This window comes from Mchenga conophoros, linkage group LG8, assembly GCF_057382185.1.
Source record: "Mchenga conophoros isolate Kocher_MC1m ecotype Shallow Benthic linkage group LG8, M_conophoros_male_GT1.1, whole genome shotgun sequence".
Lineage (NCBI taxonomy): Eukaryota > Metazoa > Chordata > Actinopteri > Cichliformes > Cichlidae > Mchenga > Mchenga conophoros.
The window spans coordinates 25,628,444-25,642,927 of record NC_140533.1 but is presented as its reverse complement, the minus strand read 5'-3'; the positions used below and the strand labels follow the sequence as shown (position 1 = coordinate 25,642,927).

Sequence of the window (14,484 nt, the reverse complement as noted above, 5' to 3'; positions counted from 1 at the left end):
TAGTGGTGACACTGCTTTTGTTTGTGCTGTTGCGTGCCGAGGCTTAAATTTAGAGGCGACGGTGGTGGTGGTGCTTTTGCCCTTCAGCTTTTGAACAGTTTTCCCGAGGGGGATGAGGCTTGCAGTGATTTCCTGTATATCAAGGTTCAAAACACTTAAGTTCGTGACATGACATCATATTTTCTTTATTTTAATTGATGTTTTATTTTTTGCATTATTACTTTTGTGATCTCCATTGGTTTTTTTGGTTTGTTTTTTTTAAAGGTGTTGTACAAAAAACTTACTGTGACTGAAACTATCCTATATTGAAGAAACAAGACCGTTTTGTCTGGATTGTCTTGAATAATCATGAAGGTAATTTTTGATGTTTGATGGCATTGTTGATGAAGAAATCCCAGAGATAAAATATTAAAGGTTCGACAGATTCAACCAAGAATTTATCTTCATAGTGAGATAAAGATAAGTTGAATGCACCGTTTTTATTTGGGTGAAGTCATCCATGACTAAACATGCACTACAGTAAATACCTGGCATAAAGGCACTGCTCTCCACTGGGGTAGCTGAAGCTCGGTTTGTGGCTACAAGACTGGCTGGGGTCGGAGCCCGGGCTCTGCGGTTCCTTCTTGATGGTGACTGGAGGGCTGTGAAATGCCACCGCTACAAGAGACAGTAAACAGAGATGAAACTTGGCGCACACACAGGACAACTTTTGTATATTCTTTTGTCATCCAGCCCTGCCCTGATACTACTGCTATTAAGCTCAAAGGCAAAAACGGCAAAAACAAATTCTTCTGTCTGCACAGGAATCTCTTTTACATGCCAGCCTAGATGCTTTAGTGACTGTCAACTGCAAAACACAGGGCAGCAGATAGACACGTATAAACACACATACACACACACTTACATAAACACTGACAGGGACAGGCACACAAAAGCACACATGCTCGCACACGACCACATTCCAGCAGTCATTTGAAAGCGCAGAGTGTCCTCGCCCACTTTTCTTCGCTCTTCCAGACACAACAGCAGTCAAAACTTCCTCTTTCAAAGTTAAGCTTCGTGTTAAACTTCAAGTTAAACAACTGTACGGGCCAGAGAGATGTCTATGGAGCGATGAAAGCAAATGTCACAGCTCTGTTAGAACGGCATATACACTCAGCATTCTTTCCGATTTGGTATCCAGATGTCAGCCTTTGCTTGTATCCTTCTTTTTTTGCATTTGATGGCGAGATAAAAAAGAAAGCACAGACAGCGATAACAGATAACCTGATAATGTGTCATGTGCTACAAAAAAAAAAAAAAAAAAAAGTTTCAGCTTCTTTTTAACTAAATGTTTTTTCCATATGATGATCCCCCAAAGGAATCTACTCAATCTTTAACACACCAAACTGTCCATCAAGCCAGACTGCTGGAGGGGACCTTTGCCTCGACAGCCACAGAAACCACCCAAAGTGGAGCTTCAAAATGTGCCGAGGGCTTGTGTTTATTATGTGAGGGGAGGTTTTCACCCGGAGAACTGTACAGGATGTTTTTCTGGTCCCGACAGGGTAAACAGCAGCAGCTGCGCACTTCCAGCTGGGGAGGCATGTATTTAAGTGTGCGCATGTGTGCAGGAGCGCGCGTGTGTATTAGCAATCTCGGCTAGTCTCAAAGTGGGCTGCGTGCATAAAAGTGTGTATCCCTTTTGTGTGTGGGTGTGGGTGTGTGTTCAGTGGGTGTGGAGCTGACGGAGCAGACCACACTGAAAGCTCAACCCAGGTAATTATATAGCATCGTCCATTCACAAAAAGAGGAGGAAAAAGAAGTCTGGCTCTAGTGAATGAAGCCCAAAATGACTGTCCCACTAAAGCAGGAGGTAGAAAGTGAAACAAAATGGAAACTGACACAACATTACAGTGACATAAACCACAAACTGCCTCAGGGATCTGCTGTTAAGATGGAAGTTGGAAGTATTACTTCTTAAAAAAGAAATAAAATGGCAACATTAAAATAGTTTTCATTAAATGGTTGTACACTCGGTCAACAAACATATGTAGTCACATGAAAACAGTTATTATTTTGCAGGACTCTTCAGAAGCTTTGTCAGTTTGCTGGTCTGAAGCTTTCCGGTGTGTGCTAACACAATTCCACCCCATAGTCCTACCATTCAATGCTTAACAAACTGCCAAAAAAAGGTCAAGAGCTACATCTCAGATTCTACAGGCCTCGGTGTGTTAAATGTTAACGTTCATGAGAGTATAATTGGAAAAAGACAGATTATTTGGAAGGGTTGCCAGGCGACGACCTCTTGGTGGCAGAGCTCAAGTTTGCAAAGTTACAACTGAACAAACCACGACACTTCTGGAACAGTGTCCTTTGGACTGATAAGACCAAAGTAGAGACGTCTGGGTACAATATACAACATATGATGATCTGGGCTTGTTTTGCAGTCATTGAGGCCATCTGCCCTCCAGCTAAAGCTTGGGCCAAACAGAGACATACAAGAGTGTCATCCCAAGCACAGCAGCAAATCTACAACAGAAAAACCTATGAGATGGATGCAGTGGTGCCATCCACACCTAAACCTGATTGAAACTGATATAAACAAATGTCTGCAAGCCTTGATGAACTCATGTACACTGTAAAGAAAAGAGGGCTAAAGTCCCTCCACAGTGACCTGAGAAACTGATGAAATCATATAGAAAACCATTACCTGAAAACATTGCTGCTAAAGGTGGTTTTTACAAGTTACTGAATAATGGGACGTACTTAGTTTTGCAGGACTGTACAAGTGTAATACCTTTACACAACGCTATCGCTAAAGTAATAATAATAATATTTAGTTGATAAAAAAAAAAGTTTGGAAATGCCAACAATTCACCCGAGTTTTTTTGCTTCTCACTCACTAGTTTCACACACAGCAGAACATTTTATATATGGTCCCATTTACAGTAAAATAAGAAACAAAACAAAAATATACTACAGGGTGTGACATCAACTGCTGTCCAATATACCTTGCCCTGCCCTTTATTATTTTCCCTCTCTGAGCATGTGTCACAAATACCCTTTTTAAACATTTTCAATAACACCTACGCATATCCAAAATCCTCTGCCAACTGCTGTGGATTCAAACTTGCAATTCCTGTTCGAGTGTTTGTTTTACTTTAACCTGAATGCCTTTGAGAAAGCAAACACATTAAATGATAAATTATGTGATTTCAGAGCGCTGCTCATCATCATATCCTTCCTATTTTTGGTCTGTACTTACTCTCCCATGGCAGGCAGGCAGGTGAGGAAGTGTTGGCTTTAGTGGAGGATCAACAGGATTAGAGAGCATTTACCCAGATTTCCCAGACAGACGCGATGGGATTCCAGCCTCCTCTAAGTCTCCGACAGTTTGTCTGCTAGCACACAGAGGGTGGCACATGACCGCTGCTCTAATAATACAGCAGTGTTTGTCTGTTGACATCCCCATCTTTCTCTGTCTTGGTCATGAACTGCAGACAATCCTCAGAGAGTGTCCACTCACAGCGCGGCCAAGCAGAGCCACTAATGCGATTGGCAGGAATATTGCCCTTGATGTGGCTTTCAGTTCATGATGATGTTCCATTTCAAAGAGACCGGCCGGGTAACGGCGTCAGCTGTACTCAGAAGGGTCTGGGTATGTGTGTGTGTTTGAGTTATTTGTGTGTGACCTTTCTGGAATATTAATTAATCTGGTAAATGAGCACCATGCAGATTTGTGTGTTTGTGTAATTTGCCTGCGAGTGTGACTGCTGTCGCATGGGGACTTCAATTAGACACACACACAGAGTTGGTGAAACATGAATACAGCAATTTCTGAGAGAATCTGCAGTCATTTTCACTAAAGGAACACAATCGCACTTGCAATGAATGATAACGTGTGATTTGGAAAAGCATTGTGCTGACAATGGCCTAAACATGCTGGGTCCCTTAGAAACACGGATCCATCTACACTATCTATTGTTAATGTTTATCTACACTAACAAGTGACAATGATTTATGAAATCTGGGGACTGTTTACTATACATAAGTGTTCAGAGGCCTATTTTAAGCAACCAAATCTCCTGTGCCCTGGGGCAGATTGCACTCCATTACTCAAATTTATCATCTTACATTTTTTAATTCTTTCAGCTATGCTAAAATGTGTGCTACTCCCCAGCTATTACAATCTAGTTCTTAAGAGTACCATGACATCAGTTTTAGGACCTGTAAGGCTCTGATGGCCTCTCTTTTTTTCTGGTTCGGGCCACTTTGTATCTTTCTGCTAAGGAAGCACACAAAGTTGTATTGTTTCCGTTTGTGGACATTTTGTTGCTTCGAATTTCTCATGAAACTTGTCATAGAGTTCTTGTACAAAGAAAGTTCTTTTTGTTTTTTCTTCCCCAAAAGAAATACCCCCGCGGGCGATGCTTCAGACATCATACAATGAGCCAAATGTATCACTTCTAACAGTTTTCACATGTGTACTTACGTAATTGGAAAAGGGTGGGTTTTTGTAATTAACCCTTAAGACCAGTTAAGTCTTTAATATATTGACTTGCTTTAGATAAAGTGGTCCACTGGGCTGACTGGAGCTAAAAATGGCTTCTCCAGCACATCCCTGTATCTGTAGTATCAAACCCATGAGTGAAAATGCTCCCTGAACCACTTCTTCATTGTTTGAGTTGAACTAATCCTGGCATTATTATCCTGGAGTATGTCTGTGCCAGCAGCGAATACAAAAGAAAACTCCATTTAAAATGGAAAAACCTGGTCTTTTTTTTCTGACCTCATTTCAGGTCACATCATAAGACTGCCCCTACTGGCTTGTACGGTAGCCACGAGGCGTGATGGGAACGCCACTTTATCCCCTTCTCTTCTTACCCAGAGGCATCCATTGGTCTGGACCAGGGCAAATCTGGATTCAGACCAAACAGTGTTTTCTTTACCATTGCTCCAGAGTCCAGCGTTTATGCTCCCCAAGCAAACTAAAGCCTTTAATTTTGATTAGCCTCACTGATAAGTGGTTTTCTTAAGGCTACACAGCTGTTTAGTCACAATCCCTCGAATTCTTTTTACACTGTGAGCGTGGAAATGTTCTTAATTTCACTGTTAAACACAATCAAGAGTTTTATTGCTGATTTCAATGATTTTATTTCACCAAGTGTTTAATGAACCTCCAGTTTCTGACTGCATTTATTTCTCAGAGATGACTATTATTCACCACTATGTCCTTCCAGGTTTAATGGACAGCATTATTAACTCAGTTTTATTTGTTTCAGTAGATTTTCTTTAGGTTTTTTTTTTTTCATCACTTGATGCGGGCCACCAATGACTAACTCTTCAGACGTGGAATAACATCTTTTCCACGAACACGGGATGTGTCTTCCTACATGGTGCTTTAAGAAATAAGCTATTGAGTGCATCAGTTGGGGTTAAATAACCTGTTGCCAGCTGAAACATATTATTCACTGCAGTAATTATCCAGTGGAAGGCTCTTACCTGTTTGCTTAGTGAAATCCAAGTGGGGACTTTTTTTCCCCCCAGGTAGTGTATATTGTTTAAGGTGCACGTGTGCATGCAGAAAATCTTCTTCTTGACACAGTAAAACTTTGATATATTAGAGCTAGAATGAAAAATTGGGGATTGCCACAATAAAAAAAAAAAAAAAATGTTGGGACATTGCCATCTTTAAAGCCAAGCCGCTGGTGTATCTTAAAACATAATCTGGGAATAAGTGTAACATCCAGCTCCAGGAATAGTCATTAAAACAAACTCTGGTCTCCCCCAACTATTACAAACTCTCTGGTATATCACAGTAAATCTCTCTGTCCAAATGATGTCAAATTTGCAGCTAAAGTTTATACGGTGCTGGCAGTCTTGTAAACGGATCCAGGGAGAGTTATGTTCTTCCACGTTCACTTCTCTTCCTGCTTTTATTTGGGGCAGTATAACCTCCTCTAACTGCTTTGTTAAATGTTACATCATCACAGAGACCCTCATATTTCATGGTTTTAGGGGGAGGGACAGTTTGTGAACTTAAACATGGATCACGGAGGAAACTGAAAGGTGTTTAGAAGTCAAGAGACAGATACAGTACACAACAGCTTTTGCGTTGTAAATCAGACAATTTTGAGATAACACAGAAGTATATACGGTAAAATAAATGTATGCGAGTGTAGTGATGTGTATGCCTTTCCACATTTCATGCACAGGAGTGTATAAAATGTGTGCAACGTCTGTTAGATTCCCACCACCTCTTAAGGTCAAAGGGCTCTTCCTCAATCCAAACACATCTCATCTCCTCCTTCCTTATTTTGTCGTATTCTTTGCCATTTGCACCCTTTTTTGAGCCCTGTGTAAAGGGATAACCCTGAGCTAAAGACAGGGTGGAGATGCGCTCTTACATATGTAAATGTTGGCTCTTAGAGGGGGAGGATGCAGGGTGAAAGGTGATGGTCATGGTTGAGTGCTTTAGGAAGTAGAGGGATAATTACATTGGGTAGGTTTCCATTCAACAGACACCTACCACAAACAAATGGCATAAGCAAGCACGATCCCCACACAGACTCTTCACTACACAATGGTCTCCTCAGCTGAGCCATATGGAGTTGGGGTGAAAATGTCAGGAAACACTATTGGGGTTCCACACAAAAACACAAATAGTACTGACACCGACTGATATTTTAAACCAGTTTTTGCAAAAATCTCTACGATCGCCTTGATTGAAAGAGACAGAATGATGGGATTAAACTTTCATGAACTGTATCAGTCAAAAATATTTTAATATCTTAAGTGAAGGAGCTGCTGCGTGCAGTTGACGAGACCTGGCTATGAACTCTTCCATCTTATTTTGGACAGATTATTTCCTACCATTAAAGGCTCTAGTGTAGGGAAATCCAATCTGAAGACAGGAGTGCATCTGGAGAGTCTTACGTTGGATGTTTATATGCTGCTTGGCCAAGTGCTAAGCCTCTGGAAGTCTGCAGCACACGACAGCCTCGCTCACAATAACTCATTGGACATCAGCCTCGGTGTCAAACAGGGTGACTGGAGCTTGCTAAAGCGAGGAACTTGTGAAGCGTAACGTAAATACACACTTAATGCATCCAATCATACAAATAAGATTCAAGTCGGACTCTTGGAGGGATCTTCTCGGGGTTATCTAGAGATCTGGTTCCCGTCTCACATGAAATGTGCTGTACATGGCAGAACGAATGACACGTGGCCTCAGCGTGCTGCACAGCCGCGTTAAAAGCAAGCTGCAAAGATGGCCTACACCTGGTCTCCCACTCTTTCCAATTGATCTCTTGTGGTGAGTGATCAATAATAACAAGGATGCCAATTATGCCATGATGGTTTTAAAGGTTAAAAAGGAAGTTATTGATTTACAGAGGCTGTGAATCACGTTATTTGCTTAGTGAATACATTGTGGTGGAGACATAATAGGAGAATGCCTGGCACAGTATAAAAGAATCTAAAAGCATTTAAAGTGTAGGTTACATCAAACCTATAATGCATGTGTTGACAGTCAAAGTTTTGCACAGACTGGTGGATTTTACTTTGTGAGACCAAGCTTATGGTCTAATTCTAAGTTTATATAGTTTGTTTTGTGTGGGTTCTCTTTTTTAAACACTAAACAGATAAAAATAAATAGATTGCAGCTGTGTACCTGATTTTTGAGCTTCATATTAAATGACTAATACCGCATGTTGAAGTGAATGTTTTGGCCTAGTAAACAGAGAAACAAATGCTTTATTGCATTACTTCTTTCAATTTTTACACCATTTGTCATGGTCAAAAAACGGTCATGTCGATGTACATATGGAGACCAGGGATAGCGCTAACATGCAATTCCTCAGTCCAAAAACGAGCTAGTGTGATTGCACATGCTCATTAGGATTCCCTCTCTGCTTGTGGAAATGCTGTGTTACTTTCTTTCTGCAGAGATTCAAGGGCAAAAGTAATTTGCTGTAAGAAATTCACTTTTTGGACAAATAGAACAGAAGTAGTTTGCTTCTGTGTAAAGTTCAGATGAATGAATTGAAATTTACATCAGTTTATCCAGTAAAAATGAACCATGATCAATGAATATGAATGACCCATCCTTATACAGGTGCTACCAGCTAGAACACATTTTTTAAATCATGGGTGCCATATTATTATAAGCAATCATATTAGTAACAATTGCAGGAACCTTGTTTAATTGTCTTTCTTACCGTTTCACTAAACTAAATTTTGTAATGATATTTAAAAATTAAAGTACATCTTTTTGTAGAAAATATATACATCTTATGTGTTAAAGAACTATTAGCTTAAATACTGATAGTATAGAACACACACTGTATCATGCATTACATCACACACTTAAATATATCATGAATTTCAATTCTTTTCCTTGTTCATTTTTCCCAGTTTAGGGCTGCATTTTTCATGTGCATTTTAAGAGTCAAAAGTGCCCAGTAATTGTGAAATAGAGCACCAAGGGCAAATCTTAAAAATCACCTAAATCTCATTTATCAAAGACAAGCTATAACTATAGCTAAAATGAGTGTCTTCCACATGTATTTAAGAACACAAGATTGTAACATTTGACTGCACAAATTACTTGTCTTTATCTAGAGCACGTCTAAAACCTTAAAGGGGGGAAAAATAGAAATTTAAAAAGTCAAAATCTGGTCACAATGTGGTACTGACTTTGGCCAAGTTTCTACTTATGTGTGAAAATGTGCAAGAGTGAGAGCAAAAAGAGAGCGAGGGAGGCTAGGCGAACCAATGTGATCCAGACCGTTTCGAGCCTGTCCAGTGGTGCATGGAAACATGTGTTGGGCATGTGTGCATGCTTTTAAGGCCACTGCACAATCAGGAAGACGAACTCACCCTCGTCTCTGGGAGCCAACGGGCTCAGGAGTGGCTTCACTGTCTGTCTGCTCGGGGGAGGCCCAGGAGTGTTGGCTCCATTAGTGTCTGCTTTATCAGATTTACAGATCATCTTCTCTCATCTGATAATGGTTCAGGCTACTTGAATATTTAAAGAACGGTTGTCAGATAGCTGCCAAACAAGCCTAACGAGATTGATGGAAAGTACTATAGTATCAGTAGGGCGGAGAGATGATTTCTTTGGATAGCACAGTGGCACTTCTGACAAATGTTTTCTGGACTTTGTTGGCCGTTGGAACGCCTCTGGTGCACTATGTTGCATTGGCTAACAGGATGTAGATCTAAATGACACTAAACATGGGAACAACAGTGACGCTACAGTTTTGCAAGCATCATAGTATCACTTCCCATTTTTTGAAATCGAAACAATATTTTTTGAAAGGGGTGTAATTGTTGTCTTAACAACTAAACTTAGATTTCTTCCCCCAGAATTCCTCCTACAGTACAACCTTGAATCCTCAGTGAACTGGATCAATTTGTATTGATATTGCTCTCGTTATAAGAGAAATGGGAAAAACTGAGTACGAGGGAGAGAAAATAAAGTATCAGGGGATCAGAATTTAATTGGTAAATCTTCTGAAATCATATGTTTTCCCTATTGTCCACTTCACTTTCAATTGTGCAGCGCTGGCTTTTTATAAATGGCCATTGAACAGCCATAAATCTTGGAGCCTTATTGCTGTTTAGTGCAGGCGATACAATACATTCCTGTCTTGGGACGTGCCATGAGAGGGACATCCCGTCACAGGCGAGAGGTGGATGTAATTAATCTGGAACAATATTGACTCTCGACTCTCAATCCCTCAGCCCCCAATATAGCTGTCCCCTCTTAATGTTTAATGTAGCGATCGATCCACCCCCTCACACTGTTACTGAAATGATATAATGAGCTGCCCACCGGGGCATCTCGTGGATGTGAGTGTGCAGTCGTTCACGTGTTTGTGAGAATGCATGCCTTTACGTATTTGGAGGTGAAATCTACCTCATCAGAAGGAGGAGATAACACACTGAAAGGCCGGGACACCTTCCTTGAAATTATCAGTGAGCATGCCACATCCACAGCTCTTCCCGCACTTCTCAGAAAGCCCCCACCCCCGGCCCTCTCGATAGTGATCTTGACCGTAATGCTTCGTGGCACGTTTGACCCGCTCCTAGCCCTCCACTTTCCCCTCCCTCTCCTACAGACTGATTTATCTCTGCTTTATCTTTATCAAGTCATCCATCCACCCTCTCCATCTCCTCCTGTTCCTCTCCTGGACTAGCGAGGATCAATATCAGCGTACGCCAGCTCTCAGCTCACGCTACACACCTTCTGCTGTGTGTCAGCAGGTTACTATGCATTGACCTCCTCTGCTCAGAAGCTGGACGTGTTTGGTGTGTTGATAACTGTGTTTGCTGAACTGTCTGGTTGGCCATGCAGCTACTAATTTCTTTGTTTTATCGTAAAACTGATGGAAAGGCAGCAGCATTGGTACAAGGAAAAAAAATTAGAGAGGAATGACAACACAGGTGGTTCTAAAGACAAATTTAGTTTGCAAAATTGCAAAATATCAAAGTCATTTTCTTACATGAGCTGTGAAAGCTGAAGTTGCCCCCTCTCAGTTCTAGCACATAGTGTCAGGCTTTGTCTCTTAGACGACGGTGCTGTCTGGGTAGCCTGTGCAGAAGGGAGCACATGATGCCCACTTGCTTACTGGGAATTCACCAGACTTTTACTGTCCAAGTTATTCTCACATGGGCTCAGTTAGGCATAACAAGTACTTTGTGCTAACAAGCCGGCAGGTTAAAGACTCCTTAACGCCTCAACTGACTGTGTTGGAGCTTTGTGTTCTCTCAAGCAGCTAAGCTGGGTAATGTCTAAAAATGTTGAGCGCTGCGGTACACATGATGATGGCCACCATACAAGGGACAAAGCCAAATAATGGTTTAGATGGGGTTGGGTTAAGTAAAGTATAAACAGTGCTAAAGTCTGAGTTCTGTCATGGACAGTCAAAACTTCTGTTTGGGAAAGTTACAAACTTAAAGTGATTATGACTTCAGAAAGGGTTGAAGAAGAGGGGGAAGAAGTGGAGCTGAAAATGTTGGGAATAATTGTAATTATACTGGACAACTGTATATGTACTGTAGATGGTCATTTTACCAGTTCTCTCTTATTTTAAGTGTCTTACAACTTGTTTTTATGCCTAACTGGAGCAAAACCCTATAAACTTTCAGGATATTGAGATTGAAGTGGACTGAAGGTAAACTAGACTCCTGCACCTGCCCTGGGTTTCGTTTTCGGGCCAATCACAGGTCTTTTCATACGGATTGGGTGAGTAAAGTCTCCAGATGACTTCCACCAAGGTGAATGGGGTTCGAGTCTGTTGAAATTGCCCTGGTGTGGGTGTGGTCTCTTCTGCCTAAGTGCCGTCCGTTGGGTACAGCTGACTCCAATCAGCAGTTAGAGGTACTTAAGGCCAGAGAAAGGTGAGCTCTAGGCTCAGCTGGTGAACTGTGTGTGCGCGCATCCTGCTCGATTACTCCTGCTCTGTGGAGAGGAGTGTGTTTGGTGATTAACATTTTGTTTTACTTACTTTCCAGGGCTTTGACCAACTACTGAGTTTTGTTGTGTTTCCCTTTAAAAGAGTGATAGCGGCTTGACCGTCTCTTTGAATTAGTATTGTTGAAACGTTAATAAAGCCTTTTAATTAAACCAGCTTGCCTCTTTCTCTCCTTTTTCAATCCGGACACTTTTTTGTTACTTCCCCTCATCCCCAGGACCTTTAGGGGGGAACGTAACAAGTGGGGGCTCGTCCGGGACGTCTCGCACCCGAAGCAAGAATCATACGCCTTGTTACGTTCCCCTCTAAAGGTCCAGGGAATAAGGGGAAGTAACAGAGTCTCGTGTGAAGCCAAAAGTAAGCACCGACTTATTTTTAGCTTTTATGGAACGTGGAACGTGTACTTAAAAGAGATGCCTAATTGTCAAATCCAAATTGACACTAAAGTTGTAATAAACACTGATTATCATAACAGCCAACATGTTCAAACTGGCCTTTGTCATTGCAATTGCTGCTTCTTCCTATTATTATTCAATCAAGTTAAGCTACTGTTGTTTTTATGGCCTCACCCTCTTCCACGGCATCTGTTCCCCACTTTGGTCTGTGCTCTCCTTTAAAAGAGAAAAATTCCAGCTGCAGAAAGCAAAGCTGTTCATGTAAATAACACAGAAAGAGACAGGCATGCATATGAGCATCCCATCAACCCTTTTTTCCTTGCACATACACCTCCCATCACTCTCCTGTAATAAAACACATACTGCTGTCCATTCACAGAACTATGCTGCTGACATGCGGGCTGTGCTGCCTGGCTCAAATCCCCCATGGCCCCCTGGCTTTTACAGGGCTGTTCTGAATCAACACAGGAGTTCAGCTTTAACTTCCCCACTGGAAGTTATTAAACGCCTTTTCCTCTACATTGTAGACATTACAAACTCCTTTTCAGTGGATTTGATTGCCTAAAACATGACTAAAAGATGTTGTAAACCTAAAGTAACTTTTATGTATATTTAAAAGGTCCCATCTTAACTGAATTTAGGACATTTAAACCAAACATGTGGCTCTAACTCCACCAAACAGAGAAAATACAAATAAAGACCTAGCAAAACAAACTCTCTGTATCACTGTAGTCAGTCAAAGACTGGCAGAAAAGAAGCCTGTACTTCTATAGGTGTTTTGGTAGAGGAATAACTCATGTTAATGTCATGAATGAAGGTTTACTCCCCCTAACTCAATGTGCTGCCTCAGCCAGTCTTTCACAACCAACCCATTCATAAAACTGCAGGGCTGAAGCCTGTGTATAAAAAACAAAACGTATACCAGCCCAAGTGTGTTTATGTACATGCGTGAGTAAGTGGAGGAGAAGCTGTCAAAAGAAATCATATGTTCATGTTAGAGAAATCAAGTGTTTTACTCATAAACAAAACAAAATGCCGCAACAAACACAGTCATTGAGGAAGGCTCGCCTCCCCCAGAGCGAGAAGGCGAGCGGTATCTGTGCATGTCTGGCAGGCACCTGGATGTTTTTGCACACTTTGTTGCATAGCAGCTGTATTTTGGAAAGTGGAGAACACAGAGCTGCATGTTTCTCTTTTGGGGAAAGAGGGAGCAGGGAAAGGGGGTGGGGATGGGTTCGATTCACCCATCGCCCCACGCTCCAAATAGGGCCTGATTGGGCCAGTTCGGATCCAGAAAAACAACCCAAACAAGAGGAGCGCTGTGAATTCATGACAAAGCAGAACACAGGGAGCCAGAGAGCCACGCTGCTGGGAGGATTTAGTTAGAGCTGGGTTACTGGAACCTTTTCTTCTTTTTTCTACCTTCTTTCCTTTCTTTAGAAAGAGAATCAGCAACTTTTAGTAACAGTTTAAATAGTTATATTTTTAGGCAAACGTGTCAAATCTATTCTGATTCTGTCAAAGACTGATCAAAAAGGCAGTAAGATGGAGTCAGTCTATTCGTTCTATTACTAGACAGACCCTCTAATCTGAAACAAAATTCAGAAATTCCTCCAATCAACTACAGTCAACCATTGCAAAGAGATGGGTGGCAGACGAGCTGTGCTCAGTGCCACAAACTGACTAGGATTGATTGCAATGCATCATTAGAGGCTGGGCTACCTTAACAGGTGGTGAGAGGTACCTTTAGCCACCATCCTCTTCTGCTCAAGATTTAGTGCCAACTAGCATATAAATACGTCTAGAATTTAATGCACAGATTTGCAGGTGTCTGTGCAATGCATGGATACAGTCTACAGATGCGGTGTGCTAACCAAGCTTCCTCAGCTCTTCCAGATAACCCAACACTCCACCTGCTTGCCAAAATAAAGCCTCTCCTTGCTTCCAAACACCAAGATAGCCACAATGCTAAAACTGAGGCTTCAGAATAAGAGTTCACAAAACAAACAGGTGCCACTGCGGTGGCTATGTCTATGTTTTATACACAGTTTGTGATTATATCTTGCATAACTTCAGCCTTTTAATGTCGGTCAGACAAAACAAGCAATCTGACAATGATGCCTTTGGGCTTTTCAGACACCTTTTGACACTTTCTGGACAGTGTATAGAAACGGATCATGCAGCCCTATTTCATAGCATGGTGTGCTACAATTAAAGAAAAGGTTGCAAAGAATAAAATGGAAAAACAGCTGCATGTAGACAATGTGTAAGGACCCCAGAAGGACGAAAGGTAGAAATTATTTTGACAAAGTTGATTTTCAGTTTTATGTCTTCATCTCTTTTTCTTTTCTTCCCCCTTTGCCCTCAGAAACTCTCGCTCTTTGTCATTTTGCTTTCTCTCCCTTGGTAAACTTACTCGCCGAGAAGAACTGTAACAGCATTCTATAGCCACAACTTCCTATATAATTACTGCAAGGCACAAAACTAAACAATCGTCCCACACAACTCTTAAAATCACTGGATTAGTTCACATCTTGGAACACTCAGTGTGTGCATGAATGTGTGTGTTTGGAGAGAAAGACAGAGAGAGGTAGAGAGAAAAGGGAAAGGGGAGTCCAGATTTTTAA

The 14,484-nt window shown here is 41.4% G+C and overlaps 1 protein-coding gene across 1 annotated transcript in view; it reads right to left on the bottom strand.

Annotated features, from left to right (window-relative positions):
- etv4 (ETS variant transcription factor 4) overlaps positions 1–14,484 on the bottom strand; it is a 39,164-nt gene that overhangs the window by 12,093 nt on the left and 12,587 nt on the right. The window contains exon 6 of the mRNA XM_085285218.1: positions 528–657. Coding sequence (XP_085141344.1) covers positions 528–657 — 130 coding nt within the window. The remainder of the gene's footprint in view (positions 1–527; positions 658–14,484) is intronic.